This window comes from Oncorhynchus masou, chromosome 21, assembly GCF_036934945.1.
Source record: "Oncorhynchus masou masou isolate Uvic2021 chromosome 21, UVic_Omas_1.1, whole genome shotgun sequence".
NCBI lineage: Eukaryota > Metazoa > Chordata > Actinopteri > Salmoniformes > Salmonidae > Oncorhynchus > Oncorhynchus masou.
This window is the reverse complement of record NC_088232.1, coordinates 23,748,392-23,770,770: the sequence shown is the minus strand read 5'-3', so window position 1 is coordinate 23,770,770 and position 22,379 is coordinate 23,748,392. Positions and strand designations below refer to the sequence as shown.

Here is a 22,379-nt window from a genome sequence, read left to right as displayed (position 1 = left end):
GAGAGAGGGAGAGAGAGAGGGAGAGAGAGAGGGAGAGAGAGAGAGGGAGAGAGAGAGAGAGAGGGAGAGAGAGAGGGAGAGAGAGAGGGAGAGAGAGAGGGAGAGGGAGAGAGGGAGAGGGAGAGGGAGAGAGAGAGGGAGAGGGAGAGAGAGAGGGAGAGAGAGAGAGGGAGAGAGAGAGAGAGAGGGAGAGAGAGAGGGAGAGGGAGAGGGAGAGAGAGAGGAGAAAAGGACAGGAAGTGGTGGAGGTGGGAAAGTGTTGGGTGCCCTTTTTCTGTTCCTACAGCCCATCCATAATGAGTCCCTGTGTACACAAATAAAGAGAGAGAGAGAGAGAGAGAGAGAAAGAAAGAGAGAGAGAGAGAGAGAGGGAATCCAAAAGTCTCTTTCCATAGTTCTACATCTCCCATGTTGTTTGCCATGTCCACCCAGACATATGCAAATAACCATGAAGTATGGACGCCATGGTGCCCAGGCATAAATATTCACATACACACACATGCATACATTACAGGCCAGACAAGGACACCTCTTATTGCGTTTACTTTAAATTAAGTCAACACTTGTGTTGTTACAGGCGGGTGGTTGGTAGGTATGAATTTTGCATACAGCATCCACCAGGCATTAGGTGATCTGCTCCTCCAGCTGAGAGCCCGGGCGGCGAAGCGAGGTGATGCACGGCAGCGTCGGCGGCACGCATCATGGCCGCTTATATCCCCACTTCACTCTGGAGGTCAAATCAAAGTGAATTCTGCTCTAGCTTTAAACCCATCTTTTTTAAGCAGATCTCAGCCCATCTCATTTAATGCGCTCATGTAAAGGTTCTCCATCATTATTTGTGCTGTATCACATTTCAAAAGCACTCCAGAGAATCCCTGGGAACAGATGAATCTTATTTCTTATGTATACCTCTTCTATATTCACTGGCGGGGGAGAGAGTGCATTGTGTGCTGAACCATGAATTATAAAAATTGATCCCTTTGTTATGTTGGCTTGTATTAAATTGAGATATGCTATTCATCTGCCTCTCACTGCCGCTGTTGTGAACCCTTGCCGTGTCAGTTTGCATTTAGCTGCTTGAGCATATTTAATGTTTCGCCAGAGCTTATGATGTTCTTGCCAAGAGCACTCCTGCAGCAATCTAGCTAGCCGCCGTTTGCTTTGTGGCAATTACTTGAAAAGTTGTCTTTTTCAAACTAACTTTTAATGCCCCAAGCTTTGGGCTTCTGAAAATATAATTTCCATTTTGTACGTTTTTAATACATTTGAATGTTTATTTATTTAACAGAGAGCTCCTTTGTATTCAATTGAGTGAAGCAGAGCAGTGTGTATTTTATTTTTGCATGGGATGGTGTCCTCTGGAGCAAAGCATCATGGGCTTGTTCCATCCAGCCAGTACAGTCATTAGATGTCTTCCTCTGCCCTGGTTTCGTTGTGCTGCTGTGATGTCCTATTGAAACCTGCCAACCAACAGCCTTGTCAAATGTGTGTCAGCAGCTGCCTGGCCGTCACTCTGAGGTCTGATCAAGATAGACAGCATACTGTCTGACTGATGTGTGAGCCTGATCGGCAGACTGTTCCAGACCTGGGTTCAAGTACTATTTCAAATCATTTCAAATACTAAAGCTGGGTTTGATTGAGCTTGCCTGGCACACTGGAACTAATTGAGAAGTTGGAAAACCCAGGTTTCAGGCAGGCTAAAGCAAACACTAAAACTATTTGAAAGATGTCACATTTTTCACCTAGTCAGCTGAGGGATTCGAACCGCTAGGCTACCTGCCGCCCTAGATCTGTCCAACACTTTGCTGCCCAACGGACTGTAGGGAACTCTCATATGCAGAGTGATTCTGAATGGAGCAACCAGACATTGATTGACATGATACATACAGTTAAAGTCAGACGTTTACATACACTTAGGTTGGAGTCATTAAAATTTGTTTTTCAACCGCTCCACAAATCTATTGTTAACAAACTATAGTTTTGGCAAGTCGGTTAGGACATCTACTTTGTGCATGACACAAGTCATTTTTCCAACAATTGTTTACAGACAGATTATTTCACGTATAATTCACTGTATCACAATTCCAGTGGGTCAGAAGTTGACTAAGTTACTGTGCCTTTAAACAGCTTGGAAAATTCATCCTTGGGAGCAATTTCCAAACGCCTGAAGTACCACATTCATCTGTACAAACAATAGTACGCAAGTATAAACACCATGGGACCACGCAGCTGTCATACCGCTCAGGAAGGAGACACGTTCTGTCTCCTAGAGATGAACGTACTTTGGTGCAAAAAGTGCAAATCAATCCCAGAACAACAGCAAAGGACCATGTGAAGATGCTGGAGGAAACAGGTACAAAAGTATCTATATTCACAGTAAAACGAGTCCTATATCAATATAACCTGAAAGGCCACTCAGGTAGGAAGAAACAACTGCTCCAAAACCATCATAAAAAAGACAGACTACTGTTTGCAACTGCACATGGGGACAAAGATCTTACTTTTTTGAGAAATGTCCTCTGGTCTGAGGAAACAAAAATAGAACTGTTTGGCCATAATGACCATCGTTATGTTTGGAGGAAAAAGGTAGAGGCTTGAGTGTTGATCATTGCTAGACAGCCATTTTTCAAGTCTTGCCATATATTTTCAAGCCAATTTAAGTCAAAACTCAGGGACATTCAATGTCGTCTTGGTAAGCAACTCCAGTGTATATTTGATCTTGTGCTTCAGGTTATTGTCCTGCTGAAAGGGGAATTCATCTCCCAGTATCTGGTGGAAAGCAGACTGAACCAGGTTTTCCTCTAGGATTTTGCCTGTGTTTAAAGTTGTATTGCGTTTATTTTTATCCTAAAAAACTTCCTTGTCCTTGCTGATGACAAGCATACCCATAACATGATGCAGCCACCACCATGCTTGATAATATGAAGAGTGGTAGTCAGTGATGTGTTGTTTTGGATATGCCCCAAACATAAAGCTTTGTATTCAGGAATAAAAGTTCATTTCTTTGCCACATTTCTTTGCAGTTTTTGTCGCAAACAGGATGCATATTGTGGAATATTTGTATTCTGTACAGGCCTTCTTTTCTCTCAGTCCTGTATTGTGGAGTAATCACAATGTTCTTGATCCATCCTCAGTTTTTGATAACACTACTATTAAACTGTAACTTTTTTTAAATCACCATTGGTCTCATGGTGACATCCCTGAGTGGTTTCCTTCCTCTCTGGCAACTATTAGGAAAGAGCCTGTATCTTTGTAGTAACTGGGTGTATTGATACACCATCCAAAGCCTAATTAATAACTTTAACATTTCAAAGGGATGTTCAGCATCTGCTTTTGTAATTTTTATACATATACCAACCTTCTTTGTGAGGCATTGAAAAACCTCCCTGGTCTTTGTGGTTGAATCTGTGCTTGTAATTCACTACTCGATTGAGGGACCTTACTGATAATTGTATGTGTGGGGTACAGAGATGTGGTAGTCATTCAAAAAATCATGTTAACCACTATTATTAAACATGGAATGAGTCCATGCAACTTCTTATGTGATTTGTTTACTCCTGAACTTATTTAGGCCTGAGTTAAGTATTCAAAGGGGTTGAATACTTAACTCAAGACATTTCAGCTTGACATTTTTTATTCGTAAAACAAATGTTCTACAAACAAAATTTCACTTTGACAATATGGGGTATTGTGTGTAGATCTGTGACACAAAATCTGAATTTAATCCATTTTAAATTCAGGCTGTAACACAACAAAGATGTGGAAAAGTAAAGGGGTGTGAATACTTTCTGAAAGCCCCAATGGTCTGGGGTTGTTTTTATGTTTTATATATATATATATATATATATATATATATATATATATATATATATATATATATATATATATATATATATATATATTATTTTACCCCTTTTCCTCCCCAATTTTGTGGTATCCAATTGGTAGGCCGAGAGGCATGTGTCCTCCGAAAATCACAACCCAACCAAGCCGCACCGCTTCTTGACACAATGCCCACTTAACCAAGAAGCCGCACCAATGTGTCAGAGGAAACTCCATACACCTGGAGACTGTGTCAGCATGCACTGCACCCAGCCCACTACAGGAGTCACTAGTGCGCGATGAGATAAGGATCTCCCTGCCGGCCAAACCCTCCCCTAACCCGGATGATGCTGGGCCAATTGTGGGCCGCCCCATGGGTCTCTCGGTCACGACAGAGCCTGGACTCGAACCCAGAATCTCTAGTGGGTGGCACAGCTAACACTGCCATGCACTGCGCCACTCAGGAGGCCTGAGGCTGTCTTTCATGGTTCGTGCTAGGCCCCTTAGTTCCAGTGAAGGGAAATCTTAACCTTATTTATATACATATTCAGACCCTTTGCTATTAAACTCAAAATTGAATTCAGGTGCATCCTGTTTCCATTGATGATCCTTGAGATGTTTCTACAACTTGATTGGAGTCCACCTGTGGTAAATTCAATTGATTGGACATGATTTGGAAAGGCACACACCTGTCTATATAAGGTCCCACAGTTTACAGTGCATGAGAGAAAAAAATCAAGACATGAGGTTTAAGGAATTGTCCATAGCTCTCCGAGACAGTATTGTCTTGACGCACAGATCTAGGAAAGGGTACCAACAAATTTCTGGAGCATTGAAGGTACCCAAGAGCGCAGTAGCCTCCATCATTCTTAAATGGAAGAAGTTTGGAACCACCGAGACTCTTCCTAGAGTTGGCCACCTGGCCAAACTGAGCAATCGGGGGAGAAGTGCCTCGGTCAAGGGGGTAACAAAGAACCCAATGGTCACTCTGACAGATCTCCAAAGTTCCTCTGTGGAGATGGGAGAACCTTGCAGAAGTACAACCATCTCTGCAGCACTCCACCAATAGGGCCTTTATTGTAGAGTTGCCAAAAGTTTGCCAAAAGGCACCTAAAGACTTTCAGACCATGGGAAACTAAATGTTCTGGTCTGACGAAACCAAGATTGACCTTTTTGGCCTGAATGTCAAGCGTAACATCTGGAGGAAACCTGGCACCATCCCTACGGGGAAGCATGGTGGTGGCAGCATTGTGAAGCTTGTAGCATCATACCCAAGAAGACTCAAGGCTGTAAATGCTTTTTTTCATTTTTTTTGTATTTGAACAATTTGCAATAATTTCTAAAAACCTGTTTTTGCTTTGTCATTATGGGGTATTGTGTGTAGATTTATGAGGGAAAAAAGCAAGTACATCCATTTTAAAATAAGGCTGTAACGAAACAAAATGTGGAAAAAGTCAAGGGGTCTGAATACTTTCCGAATGCACTGTATATTCTGCACAGTAGCTGATTAACATGTTAGAGAAATTACTGTAACTGCAAATCATGGGGGGCATATTGAACAGAAGACAATATACATGGGTAGCCGACTGAGAGTACCTGTTACTGTTCTTAACTGTTCTTCACAGTCATTCCCCTGGTGATCTTGAACAAGGTCTCACTGCACTCTTCAACTTAAAAAAAAACAGTACTCTATTTGAGAGCAACTTGACTTCAAGCCCTAGACAGGCTGTAATCTTCAGCCCCAAAATGCCTCTCCTAGCATTCTGTTTTGTGTGTTTTAGCAGGTCTTGGCTCGTACCCACTTTCTACTCTTTTGATTCTCACACTGTTTAAAAATGTTCAACTATGCCATTGGATGTCCTATACAGAGTTTAGTTGCATTCAAAATGGGTTTGAAACGACAATTCACAGTTCTTCTTTGTCTGGAGAAACTCCAGGGGAAAGGAGTCAGTATCATTTAACTGTGGAAACTGATGATGGCTTCTAGCACGTCACAATCACTGATGGTTTCCCTTTGAAAAGGAGGTATCATACACCATCAAAACCATTTTCCTCCTGGGCCAGCACTCTGACGGGGCCATTGTAACATGTCAATGTTCTGTTAGCTTCCCAAGCTCCAAAAACAACATCATGTCTGAAATAGGGTTGTTCTTTTTGTGTGTGTGTGTGTGTGTCTCTGTCTCTCTTTCCCAATTGGCATTCAATGTCTCGTTCCCATTGTTGAGGGTTGCCTGTCCCTGGTGAAGCAGGAGAGGCACCGAGGTCCCCTATGGTCTGAGGCTTTGAATGAGTTTAGGGAGCAGAAACTGTCTGTGTGAATGATGATAATCGCGTCTCACCAATCTCAGAGGTGTGCCACTGAGAGGCCAGTGTCAGTAGTTTAAAGACTACAAAACAATTCCCCCTGGGTGTACTGGCAGTGATTAAAATGGATGGATCTGAAAGTGTAGTGTGCATATCTATTCAATTCCTCCTCTAGGGCAAAATGGAGCTACAAAGACTTTAAAGCTTAGCTGAAACTTTAAAGCTAGCAATAATTAGGACCTTCAACTCTCTCTCTCTTCTCTTGTGTAGAATATCATTTCAGGAGAAAACATTTGTGTCCTACCTCCATTCTCTGTCTATATTTTTTGTTTAGAATTGTCCATCACTGCTTTTGGACTGAAACTCTCTCTCTCTCTCTCTTCTCATATAGGTGATCCATGTTACAGGCAGGCTGAGAATCCGGATGGCATTGACCCACAGTCGGTCTGTACCCATTCAGATCATGGGCATGGTGGTGGTAGCCCACGCCCTCCCCCCTCCCACCATCAACGAGGTGCGCATAGATTGCCAAATGTTTGTCACCCGGGTCAACATGGACCTCAACATTGTCTACTGCGAGAATAGGTAAGACTTGACTTTACCTTACCCACATGACTGTCAAATACATAACTGAAAAACATGGGTATTCACCAAGAGAAGAGTGCATTTCAATGAGGGATTAATAGTTTGGATAATGAAATACACATTATAGTAAAAATACACATGATGATAAAATACGTATCGCAGAACTACTCACCTCATTTGTTAACACTTTGATCACCCATGTCAATGTTGTCAATGTTGTTACAACTACATAAAACGGGTTCTTACAACCAATATATCCACAATGGATCATGGGTAACACATGACATGACGTTGCTCTTATACCTGTGTATGTAGTTACACTCTAATCACTACAGTGTTGTTATTTGTATGATTTGTTTGGAAATTGCACAGTAATAGGCCGATGTATTGTACACCTCATCTTGGGCATTGTATTTCTTTGCTACCCGTCCTCATCTCTAGGGGATTGAGATCACTGAGATGTATTTTACCGCTGTCTGACAGACAGTCAGTTATTTATGGGGAAATCACATCTGGACAGTCAGTTTTACAGTGAGATAGTCTCTTTCTGGGAAAATAAAATAGGAAACTGATCAGGACTTCTTTCATCTGTTTCATAGGGTTTGTGGGAGACTAGAAATATCAGAAAATAACCGCACAATATTTAAGACAGATAGTAGACAGATTGCTTTTGGGTGAACCAAAAAAAGAAGGGATAGATGATATTCAATACTAAGTGATAGGCATTTTATCATGTGGAATGGGAAGACATCCTAGGTTCCATAATAGCCTTTTGTCCCTGAATGTTCTGAGTTATACGTGGGCTTATCTGCCTCAGAGTCATTAGTTTGACATATCAGGGTGACAAGAAAAATTGCCTGTCTGGTTACACTGTAATGACACCCCATTCGAATCTTTCTCTCCGTTTCCGTTGGTGCTTCTTTTTCTTGCCTTACATGCTGAATCCTGTTCAAATCCCTGTTGTAGAATTAGCGACTACATGGACCTGACGCCAGTGGACATCGTAGGGAAGAGGTGCTACCAGTTCATTCATGCGGAGGATGTGGAGGGTATCCGGCACAGCCATTTAGACTGTGAGTATTATACTTTAAACGTTACCACAACGTTTCAGTATTGAACACAACTTATTATGAACACTTTATTGCCGAGTAACGTTCCTGATTTAGGATTGCTTTTTGTTATGGGTTGTGGTCACTCGGGGCGGATTGGGACAACTGTCACAATTATCTCCAGCGTCATCTCTCCACCCAACACCAAAAGCATTGGTCCTCGTCTGCTTCACTGCAGAGCTGTTGTTGTTCAGGAACAAAGTTGTTGTGATCTTGTCAGTGTACAGAATCTGTGTAATAGGCCTGAAGAGAGACAACATCTAGATGATCTGCCTCTGTGACCATCTGGGGTTTGAACTCAGGTCTACCTACCTGCCACAAGACTGGGTTAGTCCACTGAGCTAAAGCCGCAATCAGTGTAAACGGCCTGTAGAGAGACAACAACTAGATGATCCCATTGTGATCTGCCTCAGTGACTTACTGTGGACAGGGGAAATCTCTGGGGGTGGCAACATCAAGGGCTCTAGAACTATGTGCCATTGAAATAAATCCTCCCCATACTGTAGGTCAGTAGGCCTCAAAACCCCAGGGAGGGAGAAGGGAAACCAAGACCCCAGGGAGGGAGAAGGGAAACCAAGACCCCAGGGAGGGAGAAGGGAAACCAAGACCCCAGGGAGGGAGAAGGGAAACCAAGACCCCAGGGAGGGAGAAGGGAAACCAAGACCCCAGGGAGGGAGAAGGAAACCAAGACCCCAGGGAGGGAGAAGGGAAACCAAGACCCCAGGGAGGGAGAAGGGAAACCAAGACCCCAGGGAGGGAGAAGGGAAACCAAGACCCCAGGGAGGGAGAAGGGAAACCAAGACCCCAGGGAGGGAGAAGGGAAACCAAGACCCCAGGGAGGGAGAAGGGAAACCAAGACCCCAGGGAGGGAGAAGGGAAACCAAGACCCCAGGGAGGGAGAAGGGAAACCAAGACCCCAGGGAGGGAGAAGGGAAACCAAGACCCCGGGAGGGAGAAGGGAAACCAAGACCCCAGGGAGGGAGAGGGGAAACCAAGGTTCCAGGGAGGGAAAAGGGAAACTAAGACCCCAGGGAGGGAGAAGGGAAACCAAGACCCCAGGGAGGGAGAAGGGAAACCAAGACCCCGGGAGGGAGAAGGGAAACCAAGACCCCAGGGAGGGAGAAGGGAAACCAAGACCCCAGGGAGGGAAAAGGGAAACCAAGACCCCAGTGAGGGAGAAGGGAAACCAAGACCCCAGGGAGGGAGAAGGGAAACCAAGACCCCAGGGAGGGAGAAGGGAAACCAAGACCCCAGGGAGGGAGAAGGGAAACCAAGACCCCAGGGAGGGAGAAGGGAAACCAAGACCCCAGGGAGGGAGAAGGGAAACCAAGACCCCAGGGAGGGAGAAGGGAAACCAAGACCCCAGGGAGGGCGAAGGGAAACCAAGACCCCAGGGAGGGAGAAGGGAAACCAAGACCCCAGGGAGGGAGCAGGGAAACCAAGACCCCAGTGAAAGTGATATCAAGTTCACTCCCAACATTCCATTCAAAAGAAATGGCTGCATGTCTTCTTTGTTTGTTTATGTTCAACTTTGAACTAAGTTTACTTTAAGAGTGGCGGTCATCTTTGTAAGATGTCTTTGCATCTTTACCCCAACTGAGCAGTTTTTATAGCCCATGGCACGAGGTACGCTCTGCTTATCTGACCTTTTCTTTCCCAAAACGTGCCATGATTTGCTATGTTTGTATCGCCAATTAAACCTTTACTATGGCTGGTAAAAACTGAGGAGGCGTTGCGTGAGCAGTGCACCATTTCATTGGGCTTTGCGGCGTGGATTCAGTACTAGGCAGGCTGCCATTTTTGGAGTCCCGTGAGCTCAGCTGCGTCCTGGGTTTTCCCTTCGTGCTGTATGCTGGATTGTAGGGTGTAAATTCTCTTGCTTTATTAGGTGTTTGCCGGGCAGGTAGAACGAGTGTCCTTGGGGTTGCCTCCTCGGCCAGGGAGTTTGGAGCCGTCTGATTAGATATTGGGAGTTCAACTGAATTAGAGCACAATTACTGCTGCATGGAACTGTCCCTTTGCCTTAAAAAGGAACCAGATTGGGTCCATTAGCGGCTGATTTGAAACCCAGCAGAGGGAGAGTTAGAGAGGGAGTGTTGCCCATGGATCGCATTGATAAGACAGGCTTAGGCAGGCAGATTGAGGCAGCAGGCTAGGCAGTAGCAGCAAACAGTGGCTCCACCATTGAATATCTCCAGCTACCCCTGGCTGTCTCCTATCTATCACATCTGATGCTCCACCCAGGCTTTAATCAACTTACAGTCAGTGCATTGGCTTGGAATTGGTTGAGTGTGCAATGCTGCTAAATATTTATTTCATTTATTTGCACTGAACAAACGCAACATATGCAGTGTTGGTCCCATGTTTCATGAGCTGAAATAAGGTATGATTTCTGTCTGTAATAAAGCCCTTTAGTGGGGAAAAACTCATTCTGATTTGCTGGGCCTGTCTCCCCAGTGGGTGGGCCTGGCTGCCAAGTGGGTGAACCTGGCTCTCCAGTGGGTGGGCCTGGCTGCCAAGTGGGTGAACCTGGCTCCCCAGTGGGTGGGCCTGGCTCCCCAGTGGGTGGGCCTGGCTCCCCAGTGGGTGGGCCTGGCTGCCAAGAGGGTGGGCCTGGCTGCCAAGTGGGTGGGCCTGGCTCCCCAGTGTGTGGGCCTGGCTCCCCAGTGTGTGGGCCTGGCTCCCCAGTGGGTGGGCCTGGCTCCCCAGTGGGTGGGCCTGGCTCCCCAGTGGGTGGGCCTGGCTGCCCAGTGGGTGGGCCTGGCTGCCAAGTGGGTGGGCCTGGCTGCCAAGTGGGTGGGCCTATGCTTGTCAAGGCCCACCCATGGCTGCACCCCTGATAGGTCATGTGAAGTCCATAGATTAGGGCCTGATACATGTATTTCAATTGACTGATTTCCTTATATGAACTGTAACTCAGTAAAATCTTTGAAATTGTTGCATGTTGCGTTTATATTTTTGTTCAGTATATTTATTGAATAGTTTATGTTTGAGTTAGTGACGGATGCAATTTAAATATTGACACGTGAGATGAACAAGTCAGATGAATTGCAGCATCGCACTTAAGTGTGCACTAATTTCCAATGTTTGTCCCCTTAGTATGGCCGTTAGTGGATTCAATATCGATTTCATCAAGGTATATTATACCGTATCTACTGTTAGAGAAGAAAGCCATGGGAATTATTTGAGCAATTGGTATTCGGAAAAATAAGGTCTCTCAATTCCTCCGGACAAAATAACGACTTTGCTAAAATTCCTATTTTCTATTGATGGTTTCATCATGACATATTCCCATCATTATCATCGTCAGTGACATTATCACCCCATATCTAATGATAACGTGGCCTGTATGAGGATAACTAACTGAACAAGAATGTAGTTGCAGATGTTCATGAGCAGCTATTAGCACCTACGTTGTGCATCATAGGTCATTGGGCATCATAAATGTGCTGATAATGCATTATGAAGAGGGGGTTCATAGGTATTCGATTCTTTGGAAGTTGGTCTGAATTGCAACAATCAGCTGATGACAAATGCACACTGTGAGCAGATCAGACAGGGTGACAAGGTCACGTGGCCTGGAGGAAATGTAAGATATTATTCCACTTGGCCAACTCTCTAGACACGAGGTCATAAGTGAGCCAGACTGGAGAAGGTGTTTAAATGAATTGGCTTTTGTCCAATCTTTATAATATGGCCATTTAGTCGCTCGACTTTTTATTCATAGCATATCCTAGGAGTACGAACCAATCAGATTGACTCCATTTCATATACAGTAAGTCTATACTGTGTACATTGCTACAGTTCATACTTCACTTCTCTAAGCATGAGGCACGACTGAAAAGGTTGTTGTTCTTTTTCATTCTAAAAAGATAGATGTTTAGACCTGCATTAGTCAGATTATCTGATACATGAATTGACGCATATACAGCAAAAACAAATGGCTTTGAGTGTCTCTGTTATATCAGACTTGGGGAAAAGAGATGATTTTCATGAGGGAGAGCGAGATTGGAGAGGATACTGTAGCTGAAAGGACTTAAATCTCAGAGGACTTAAGCCATCCGCCTCCAGGCATACTACCAGAAACTGTCTCCTAAGACTAGTTCAGACCGACTCTAATGAAACCAACTCAGCTCACTTGTTAGCATACTTAAAAGCAGACTCTACAGATACTGAAAAATACCGCTGAAATGTTGAATAGACACAGGCAAAAGTTGCTGTGATTTCAAAGCTTTGGTAAACAGTAGCTTTCGGCTTACACAATGCAATGTTCCTTGAAAAACATGACGTACACCACTCACCACAACAGGCAGAATTTTCTTGTGGAGCTAGACAAAAATCTAAAACCCGGTGGAGAAGAGAACACCCCCCCCCCCCCCCGTCTCCTCTCTCATTCATAAAAGGGTTGCCTTTACGATAATACCCTGATGGACTGCAAGGACTTTTCCATAAAGCAATTTCACGGGTGTAAATTACTTACTTTTATATGACGGTGACACCCCTCGTTGCAAGCCGGGCCACTTTGGGTAAAGGGTATCTGAAAGGTAGCCACCATTATGGAAAGAATCCAAGTGATTAAAACAAACTGAAGGACAGGAAGAGAAGAGAGGAGAGGGAGAGAAGAGGCTCACAGAAGCCATCCTACAGGCATGCCTGGGGCTGCAGGAGAGAGAGACAGATTAAAGGGCCCGTATTCCTTTTAATGCCTCCAAAAGCTAGCGGACGGCTCCGGCACCGGAAAACACTGGCCTTCATTAACACTAAATCAATAGTCCACAAGCAGACCCCTGATTGATTTAATGGCACTGTAACTGAAAGGGGTTAAAAAATAAGCCTCACCTGCAAAGACGTGGTACCAGGGAAGCCAGGGGTGGAGTGTATTGATGCTAATGCAGATGAGAGAGATCTGGTGTGTCTCGGGTTCAAAGGTAGAGAGATTCAGAGGTCCAGTATACTGGCTGTAGAGGTGCAAGGCCTGGTCAAAACTCACCAAGATCAGAATATGACTGTAGGATTTACAGTTTGTCTTGTATACTTGATTTGTCAAGTTATTTACCTGATTAGGGTTATGGTTAGAAAAATGTTTTTTGTTATCTTAAATAAATATGGCAGTAATTGGATAGAAAAAAATGTGGCTTTACCAATATTATTAATCAATATGATCACAGTAGATACGGTATAAAGTTAACAAATTCTGAATTATTTAAAAAATATTTCAACCACCTTTCTCAAATATTGTAGTTGCAGTTTGAATTAATATTTTGGTATTTCCAGATAATCATGAATGACTATTCAACTGAAACTAATATACATATTGTTTATCCATCTCCCTTTTAAAATGTAGCACATTATACAACAAATCATTGTTAACTCGTAGAATAAACTATGAAGATGAGAGCAAGGTTAAACACTACAGTATACCTCCTCTGTACTACACTTAGTTGGTTGGAAAGCAAAACGTTTTTTTTATTTCAATTCCCTCTATCTTGTCCTCTAATTCTATATATGTATAGGAAAAGAAAGCAGTCAGTGATCTAAAGTAAATTTTCTGAACCCTTGGGATGGTTTCTTAAACAATGCTATTAGTTCCTAATAGTTTTTAATTACTGGCCTTCTTTTTATATAAATCATCCCCCCCCCCTCCTCCCCCCCATGGAACTATTTTTATGGTAGAGGCTATTTGTAGCCGTAATTAAACTAAGAATATGAATTTACTACCTCGCTCACATTCTGACTGTTTCAGTTTTAGAGAGCCATGATTAATGCAGATACATATTGGTTGAGATAACCAATCAGCGGTTAATTTAGCCAAATTTATTGCAACCACCAGAGCGTCTTCACTTATGCTCAGGCAGACAAGGACATAGCCAGCAGTGTAGCGTAGTGCAGTTAGGTAGCTGGTAGCTGCAGAGTCACAGTGCCCCTTGGTGGTGGGCGAGTCTCACTGCAGCCAGCCTCAATGCATACAGTCAGAGTCCTGGGTCGGAAACAAACGCACAATATTTCTTTAGAAAACCCTTTCTATCACCTGCAATATCATTTTAAGCATCTACCCAATAATTATACCACTGACCTTATGCCGAACCCTAAATCAAGACCCATAGATACAAGCGCAATCACTAACGATTGACTCTCATTCATTTCATATTACTTATGCACACATCTTTCCCTTATCGTTTGTTTCCAGATCAGCACACACACTGTCCTCTGAGGTATTTAATAGTGTGCCCTGTGCAACCAAGTACACATCCCCATTCCTGTTTTAGCCAGTCAGAGAAGTTGATTAATGATGGTAGGTAGAACAGAGAGCAGCACAGCCCCTCTCACAGCTGTTGGATGCCACCTGATGGTCTCTCTCTTATCTCTCCTCTCCATCTCTCTCCTCTCCCCTCTCTTCTCTCTTATCTCTCCTCTCCTCTCCATCTCTCTCCTCTCCCCTCTCTTCTCTCTCATCTCCCCTCTCCATCTCTCTCCTCTCCCCTCTCTTCTCTCCCCTCTCCATCTCTCTCCTCTCCCCTCTCCATCTCTCTCCTCTCCCCTCTCTTCTCTCTCCCCTCTCTTCTCTCTCCTCTCCCCTCTCCATCTCTCTCCTCTCCCCTCTCTTCTCTCCCCTCTCCATCTCTCTCCTCTCCCCTCTCTTCTCTCTCATCTCCCCTCTCCATCTCTCTCCTCTCCCCTCTCTTCTCTCTCCCCTTTCTCTACTCTCCCCTCTCCATCTCTCTCCTCTCCCCTCTCTCCCGTCCTCTCCTCTCGCCCCTCTCGTATCTCGCCTCTCTCCTCTATTCCTCTATTACTCTCCCTTCTCTCCACCCCCAGTGATAAACAAGGGACAGTGTGTGACCAAGTACTACCGCTGGATCCAGAAGAACGGTGGGTACATCTGGATCCAGTCCAGTGCCACCATCGCCATCAATGCCAAGAACGCCAATGAAAAGAACATCATCTGGGTCAACTACGTACTCAGGTAAGGCAGGGCTCCATCTGTGAACTACCCAACACATGCCAGCCAGTGCACAGAAACAGTCTGCTTCCCAAATGGCACCATTTTCCCTATGTAGAGCACTACTTTTGACCAGTGCCCATAGGGTTCTGGTCAAAGGTAATGTATTATACTGTATAGGGAATAGGGTGTGACTTGGGAAGCACACACAGCTACACCAGGAAGCAAATGCAAGCATTGATTCAGTTTTCATTAAATATGTTTTATTTTTTTCAACCAATGGGACATAATTAAAAGGTTTATTTGAATCATTTCAGTATTTTAACCATGCGTACTTGTGAATTCCTATTCACATGTTGCATTCCCCCCCACCCCCCACCCCAATTGTTTAAGCATATTTGTAGTACATCTATTCTATAGCTGCCAATTTGTCATATGAGTATAATGGCATACTTCTGCCAGTATTAGTTTTCTGTCAAGGCACTGTCATTGTAAATGATTTCTGCCATTGGCATCACTGAATTGATCATTGTAGAATTATGTCAGCACTCTAAAGTGATTGAGATGTTGTTTTTGTAATTTTTCTAATTGAATTTAGCTACCAGCACTGGGAAGAAAAAAAATATTTTGTCAACTGTAATAGATTTATCTTTTCAATTGCCTTCCTAATTGTTCCTCACCTCTGCAGGCCCATAGAGCAGCTGTGAGAGCCAGAGAGCGAGGGGCTATGCTTTAGGGACAGCTGGATCAATCAGAACACTAGGAGAATGGCAAACGCTGTGTGCTGTGCAATCCCTGGCAGGAATCTGTTTTAAATTCTCTATTGGCAAAGACAATGACTTCCTTCCTGTATTGTCCGTCTCCTGCAGTAATCCAGAGTACAAGGACACGCCCATGGACATCGCCCAGCTGCCCAACCTTCCAGAGAAAGCCTCTGAGTCTTCAGAGACTTCCGACTCTGAGTCCGAGTCCAAGGAGAACTCTGGTACGGTACCATCAATCAAACAATATATGGTCTTGTGTGGCTCAGTCGGTAGAGCATGGTGCTTACATATATGTCAAATTAATGCAGGCATGACTGTAAGTCACTTTGTATTAAAGCGTCTGCTAAATAGCATATATACTGTACATCAACAGTTGCTTGACAGTGCTTGACACTATAACCTGGCCTTAGATAGATGTTTATTTAGGTAGCAGCCAGCACTACTGTTTAGATATACACAAGCTGCAGGACTATATACAGCTTTGTTCAAATACGGAATACAGACAAGGGGGAGGAGGGGGCAGGATAGGAGAGGATGATTTTGGGTGACAGTCTGTGGGAAGTGCCAGCATATTGGCCATTGGCACCAGGCCTCCCTCAGTGCCCCCTATGCCAGCGTGCATGGTGAGAGTTGTGACCCATGCCAGCTGCTGCTGGGTAGCGAGTCCTCCTCACTCTGACAGTACGGTTGGAGAGCTCCACTGCTCCAGTATCCAAGGGGTGATCGGGTGCCAAGCCAACACCATAGCTACAGACAGACAGACAGACAGACAGACAGACAGACAGACAGACAGACAGACAGACAGACAGACAGACAGACAGACAGACAGACAGACAGACAGACAGACAGACAGACAGACAGACAGACAGACAGACAGACAGACAGTAGAACAACAGTAGAACACCATGGTATTTTGGGAAGTAAAGAAGTGCAGTCTTTAAATTGAGTGATGATGGGAATTATACATATATCTGAATATCATCTATACCAAAATCATTTTTAAAAAGCTAAATAAACTGCATGAAAGATTATTTCATTTCCAAAACAGTGGCTATTTAGACATATAATTATTCAGAATACATGGAGTTTTGAATACTGTTCAGGTTTGCACACTAAACGGCATCTTTCTCCCAGAAGACAACGAGAACTCGAAGTCGGACGGGAAGGGGAACCAGACTGAGAACAGCGAGGACCCGGAGACAGACAGTAAAAAGCAGCAGCAGGGCCAGTCGTCCTCAGAGCAGGAGATGAGACGTCAGGAGGAAGGAGACAGCTCCTCCAACCCAGAGAGCCAGGAGAGCGAGGATGACCTGGAGCCCAGCGACTGCGAGCTGGAGACCAAGGAGAGGAGACTAGGCCGACTGGGGGGCCTGCACATCAAGGTAGAGCACTACGGAGATAGAGATGGAAGAGTGGAGCTGCACAACTCACCGTCTTCCTCTGAAGAAGAGGAAGATGATGACGATGATGAGGAGGATGATGATGACGACGACAGCATTAAAGACTGTGACAGGGCCACTGAGATGCTCGCCGTCCCCGCCGCCAGCAAGCAGCAGAAGCGTAAGAAGAGGAGGAAAAAGCAGAAGTGGGACGGTAGTCGTTCTAGACGCCTGCGCCTCTCCTCTGCCACCACCAGCCCTGGCACCATGAACCACCCCACCCTGGGGGGGGACGCCCCCCTCCTGCTGCCCCCCTCCCCTGCCAGTGCATCCGTGCTCAAGATCAAAACAGAAATGTCCGAGCCCATCAACTTCGACAACGACAGCAGCATCTGGAACTACCCTCCCAACAGGGAGATCTCCAGGAATGAGTCCCCCTACAGCATGACGAAGCACGTCCCAACCCACGACACCTTTCCCTCCCCACAGCCTGGCAGTCTGCAGGTCTCCATCCCAGACTCAGTGCTCACTCCCCCAGGAACAGAGGGAGGTGGCGGGGGTGGAGGAACCAGGAAGGGCATACCCCCCTCCTTCAACGGTAACAGCAGTGCCCCCTCCTCAGCCTCCAGCGTGGCCAGCCTGGCCCCTCCCTCCAGCTCTGGCTCCTCCTCCGACCCCCTGTCCCCACCCCTCTCAGCCTCGCCGCGCGACAAGCAGCAGGGTCAGGGCACCCCCACCACCTCCAACTCCTCCTCCTCCCTGCTGTACACCAGCGACCTGGAGGCCCTGCAGAGGTTGCAGGCTGGGAACGTGGTGCTTCCTCTGGTCCACCGGGTCACCGGCACCCTCGCCACGACCAGCACTGCCGCCTCCCGGGTGTACACCACTGGCACCATCCGCTATGCCCCCGCCGATGTCACCTTGGCCATGCAGGCAGGCGCCAACCTGTTGCCCAACAACGTTGCCCACGCTATGAACTTTGTGGATGTCAACGGTAGCCCCGGCTTCGGCATCGACCCCAAGACGCCCATGGAGATGCTGTATCATCACGTCCACCGGCTCAACATGGCTGGCCCCTTTGGCGGTGCCGTGTCCGGCGCCAGCCTCACCCAGATGCCAGCAGCCAATGTATTCACCACGGCAGAGGGACTGTTCTCTACTCTTCCATTCCCTATCTACAGTAACGGGATACACACCACACAAACTCTGGAGCGCAAAGAAGATTAGAGCAAAACACCAAGACCATATTACTGTGTTCAACTGTCAGAGACTCGTTGAGGCATAAGACTGTGTTTCAAGTGGAAAATAAATATATTCTAGCACTTTGAATTTGAGCAAACGAGCTTATATAATAGAAATGAATGGCTCCTTGTCTTTCTATCTTTTCGCTCTCTCTACTGACTCCCACTCTATCAATCTCTCGCCCTCTTCCTACTCCTCTTACAGTACGATGGACATTTTCTCTGATCAAACTAAACAAACTATTCTTTATTGTAAAGAATTCCTTTTTGCCTACAGAGAATTCATATTACCGTTGGTCTCCTACTGGAGTCTTGGGTAAACGACTTTTTATTTGAGTTGATTATGTTGCATCTTTATGAAGATGCCTAGTGTATTTAAAGGGTGATGGCGGAAAAGATATTTCTATGGAAAGAAACCCCTTGGATGGTTTTGCTCCACATCTTGATGTGATCAAGGTTGACGAAGACAAAAGGATGGTCCCTGTTTGACATGGTCAAAGACATAAACCTTAAAAGAAAGAGATGTGAAAGTTATTTCATAATGAGGGAATAGTTGTCTATTTTAGAATTAATTTTGATTCTTTTTTTTTTATAGCTCAGATTTAACTTGCAAATCAAGCATTAAAAAAGCAATTTCAGCCGGGTATTGACCTGTGAATAGAATGTTACTACAAATCCCAGGACTTTGGAACACGAGACAGGTCAGTACGAGATATGAGTATTCTCCCGGTTCCATTTCCTCGGTTTTGTCTCAAATGGCACCCTATTCCCTTTATAGTGTGCCACTTTTTTTTTACCAGGGCCTATATGGCTCTGGTCAAAAGTAGTGCACTATATAGAGAATAGGGTGCCATTTGGGATGCACGCCTTCTCTGCAGTTCCATGGTGCTACTGTTCCATCTAGTTACTACCCTCCTTCAGCAGGCTGATGTAGGTTATTCTGTTCCACAGCTCTCTCTCAGAGATGAGTGATTGAGTGACAGCTGGGGAGATTTCCTTCCTTCGGTAAAGTCAAACCTCTAATCAACATATTTTCATGTTCATTACTACTCCCCTCAGTCAAGTTGTTTGAAAGGCTCGGTCAGATTGGGCCCGAAGGATAGAATATACCTATATGGAGCAGGTTGAGTTTGGTTGTATTTTTTCAAAACTAGATCACTTTTTCTCAGTGTAACTGAGGCTAATTTGCGTCATTAACTTGAAAAATGAATGTTTAACTTTGACCGGCTTCTGTCAATTGTTTTTTCTACTCTACCCTTCCTCTTTCTCTTCCATCCTAAACCTCACTACTATCAACAACAGTCTCCCAAATCTGTTCTTCCATCAGCCATTGTTGGACTCTCTGAAATCACATATCAAGGAGATTGTAATAAGGACATGCATTTCAATCAAACGGAATATGAGTTTTTTTTTTAAATTCCCACATTTTTTCTCTGTTGCCAAAAAAAAGTTATTTCACAGTTTGGTGTTAAGAACACTGTGATTGTTGTTTAAAAAAAATAGTAATAAAATGGAAAAACTGTCACTTCATCTTTTGACAGCCGTCCATCAAGTCATCTATTACCAAGCGTGATAACCGTAAACGTGTACAATGTGTAAGTGTCACTGGCTGTCAGTCTCCATAGCGATTTCAGTGTGTGTTACTATATGCAGTATATACTGAGCTGATGTAGCCGTTTTGTCCTTTGTCTTCTCTGTGCTTTATCTGTAGTCTGGGGTTGGACAGGGAACGTGTGTAACCCTCTCCGTCTCCTCTGCAGTCTTAGTGGACCCGTGGAGGTTAGTGGATTTCGTGTGGTGGCCTTCCAATGTAGCGTCACCTTTTGCTGCTTCCTTCTGTCTGTATTTCTTTCTGTTTCTGCTGTTGCTTTGCTGTTGTGTAGTCTACAGACCTCTCTTTCTCTCAGAGATCAAAGTCTCTTAACTAGCTCAAAGGTTTAAGGAGCCATTTTTTTGCCACTGAGGAATTCTGGGATTACAGTTTCCAGCTTGCATTTACCTACACTACGAAAAATGACAACAAAAAGCTAAAGTAGCATTTAGATGTATCTTCTAGACTGGAACCATAAAAGCCTCAGTTGTGAAACATTCCCAGAGTCCTTTGTGCTTCTTGTATGCATTGGGTGTATTTCATTGGTTTCCACCAAACCTGTTGACTTCAAGGACCCTGCAACTTACAGGACAAAAAGATCACGGTAGCATTTCAGGACAATAAACAATTTTAAAGATTTCTAAAGAAATGAAAAGAAAAAATATTTCGCACTATAAATCTATTTTTATAGCTAGGTGTTTTGGAAATGCATGTTAATTAAGTTGATTGTTTGGTTTACTTCATTTTGTTCGGTCCAGCAGCTTTGTCTCAACGTTCAGTGTTTTTTAGTCTGTCCAGCAAAGGGAGGGGGAGCCTTTGTCTTTTGAAATGAATCAGGCTACTCCCCTACATCAGGAAACAGTGTCTGTGGTTTCTGTGAAGATGTGTTGTTACTCAAATCCAGGTCATGAAATAAATGTGTTTTTAAAAAAAGAACAAAAATTGGGGGTCGGTTGGTTGGAACGGTGGAATGGTTGCAGGAGAGCGTAGTGTCACCACTTGAGATTGATTCTATCCTAGATGTTAGTGTTTTCTACGACGTAGCGAAGCGGGGTGAGAGTGGGAGACTGTCGGGTCGAGGGCAGCTCACTTAAAACAGACACTGTGGACGGACCAGGAAATACACCTATATGTTACAACAGAACAGCAGGATGAGCTGTTTTAATGTCTCTGTGACTGTGTTGTGTCAAAATGAATTGCTGGTGATTTAGACTTAAACTAATCTCAGCTACTGTCAGATAAATAGTGTTTAAAATTAAAATATGAAAAATCACTCCATTACCTGTGAAGACTGTGTCCGTGTTTTTAACTATTTCTTGTACAATTATACAGATTCTTTTATGAGGAACTTGGTGCCAAGTAGATGAATACTACAGGAGAAGGGGATTCTCTTAGTATCAGTGTTAACAGTGTTATAAATTCTAAATACAAACAAATTAAAATATTAAAAAGAGAAAACGATGGTACACTTATTATTTTATTTGTTTTATTTTTTTCTTTGAAGAAAAAACACATAACTAACTGAAGCTAACTTTGAGTGCCTGGCTTATTTTAAAACATTTTGAAAAACATATTTTTATTTTCATTTACCATGAATAATGCTGCAATTTCAGAAATGTACATACTTCATTTTACAACAGGGTTATTTTATACTTTTGTAGGTTTCCATCCGTTTCAAAGAAACATGTCATACATACATGGTTGTTCTTTCTGTAACAAGTTTTTTTTACCATCTTACATGTGCCATATTCATAATAAACTTCTCTTGGATCTGTTCACATCTGGCATCATTTATTTTATTCAACCATCGCAATGACTATCCCACACCTCAGTGAGCTGCCTCAATTTTTCTTTCTTTCTTTATGCCTTTCTTTCTTTTCTGATCTTGCTTGAAAAAAAATGTGTACTGGTCTTTAATGCTTTTCCTAGTTGGAAACTATGTTGTGGGAACATTGCTGGGACATCCATTCAGGTATGTTCACACTCAACACTCCTGCCGTAACGGTAGCTATGTCAGACCGCAGTCCTGGATACGCCAGGTTCATCCCCCTCCAATCAGAGGACTCTGTTAATGATTTCATGTAGTCTGATTGATCACATCGTTATATGATTGCGCAGAGGGTCAATCAGAGTGCAGCTAGTACTGTTTGTTGAAACATACAGTATGATGTTAGCTCACCCATGGACAGACAATACTGTGATAATGACCGAAAGACTGTTTAACAACAAGACAAATGAAGTGACTATCATCACATGGAATAACACTCACACACACATCATTATCTTGGACAGACAATCTGACTATCTTGTCAATGTCACTGTGGTGTAATACCAGTTTAAAGCTGAAACTGTCTTTCAAACTAGCTATATCCTCTACAATGTTTTTGTCTCATTTTGTTTGCCCATTAGGCCTATCATGCCTAGAGCGAAATGCAGCTAGTGGAAATGCATTGAAAACACTGACGTCTTATTGAATGCCATAGTTATCCGGAGATACTGTATGTTTGATCCGAGTAATGAGACAGCCAGACTAAGAAAATAAATGTGTAGAACATTTTAAACACTTTCCCCAGTTATTGCCGACAAGGCCTGTCTAGAAAAAGGATGCCCATGTCATCAACTGTCTCTCCATTGGTGATTTTGT

At 44.1% G+C, this 22,379-nt stretch overlaps 1 protein-coding gene across 3 annotated transcripts in view; it reads left to right on the top strand.

The window, feature by feature from the left end:
- LOC135507985 (neuronal PAS domain-containing protein 3-like) overlaps positions 1–21,511 on the top strand; it is a 391,626-nt gene extending 370,115 nt beyond the window's left edge. For 2 of the 3 annotated variants that reach the window (XM_064927839.1, XM_064927841.1), the window contains 5 exons: positions 6,518–6,711; positions 7,678–7,784; positions 14,637–14,784; positions 15,630–15,745; positions 16,659–21,511. In XM_064927839.1, coding sequence (XP_064783911.1) covers positions 6,518–6,711; positions 7,678–7,784; positions 14,637–14,784; positions 15,630–15,745; positions 16,659–18,130 — 2,037 coding nt within the window. In that variant the 3' untranslated portion in view covers positions 18,131–21,511. The remainder of the gene's footprint in view (positions 1–6,517; positions 6,712–7,677; positions 7,785–14,636; positions 14,785–15,629; positions 15,746–16,658) is intronic. The other variant, XM_064927840.1, reaches the window with a different exon arrangement.
- The last annotated feature ends 868 nt before the right edge of the window (positions 21,512–22,379 follow it).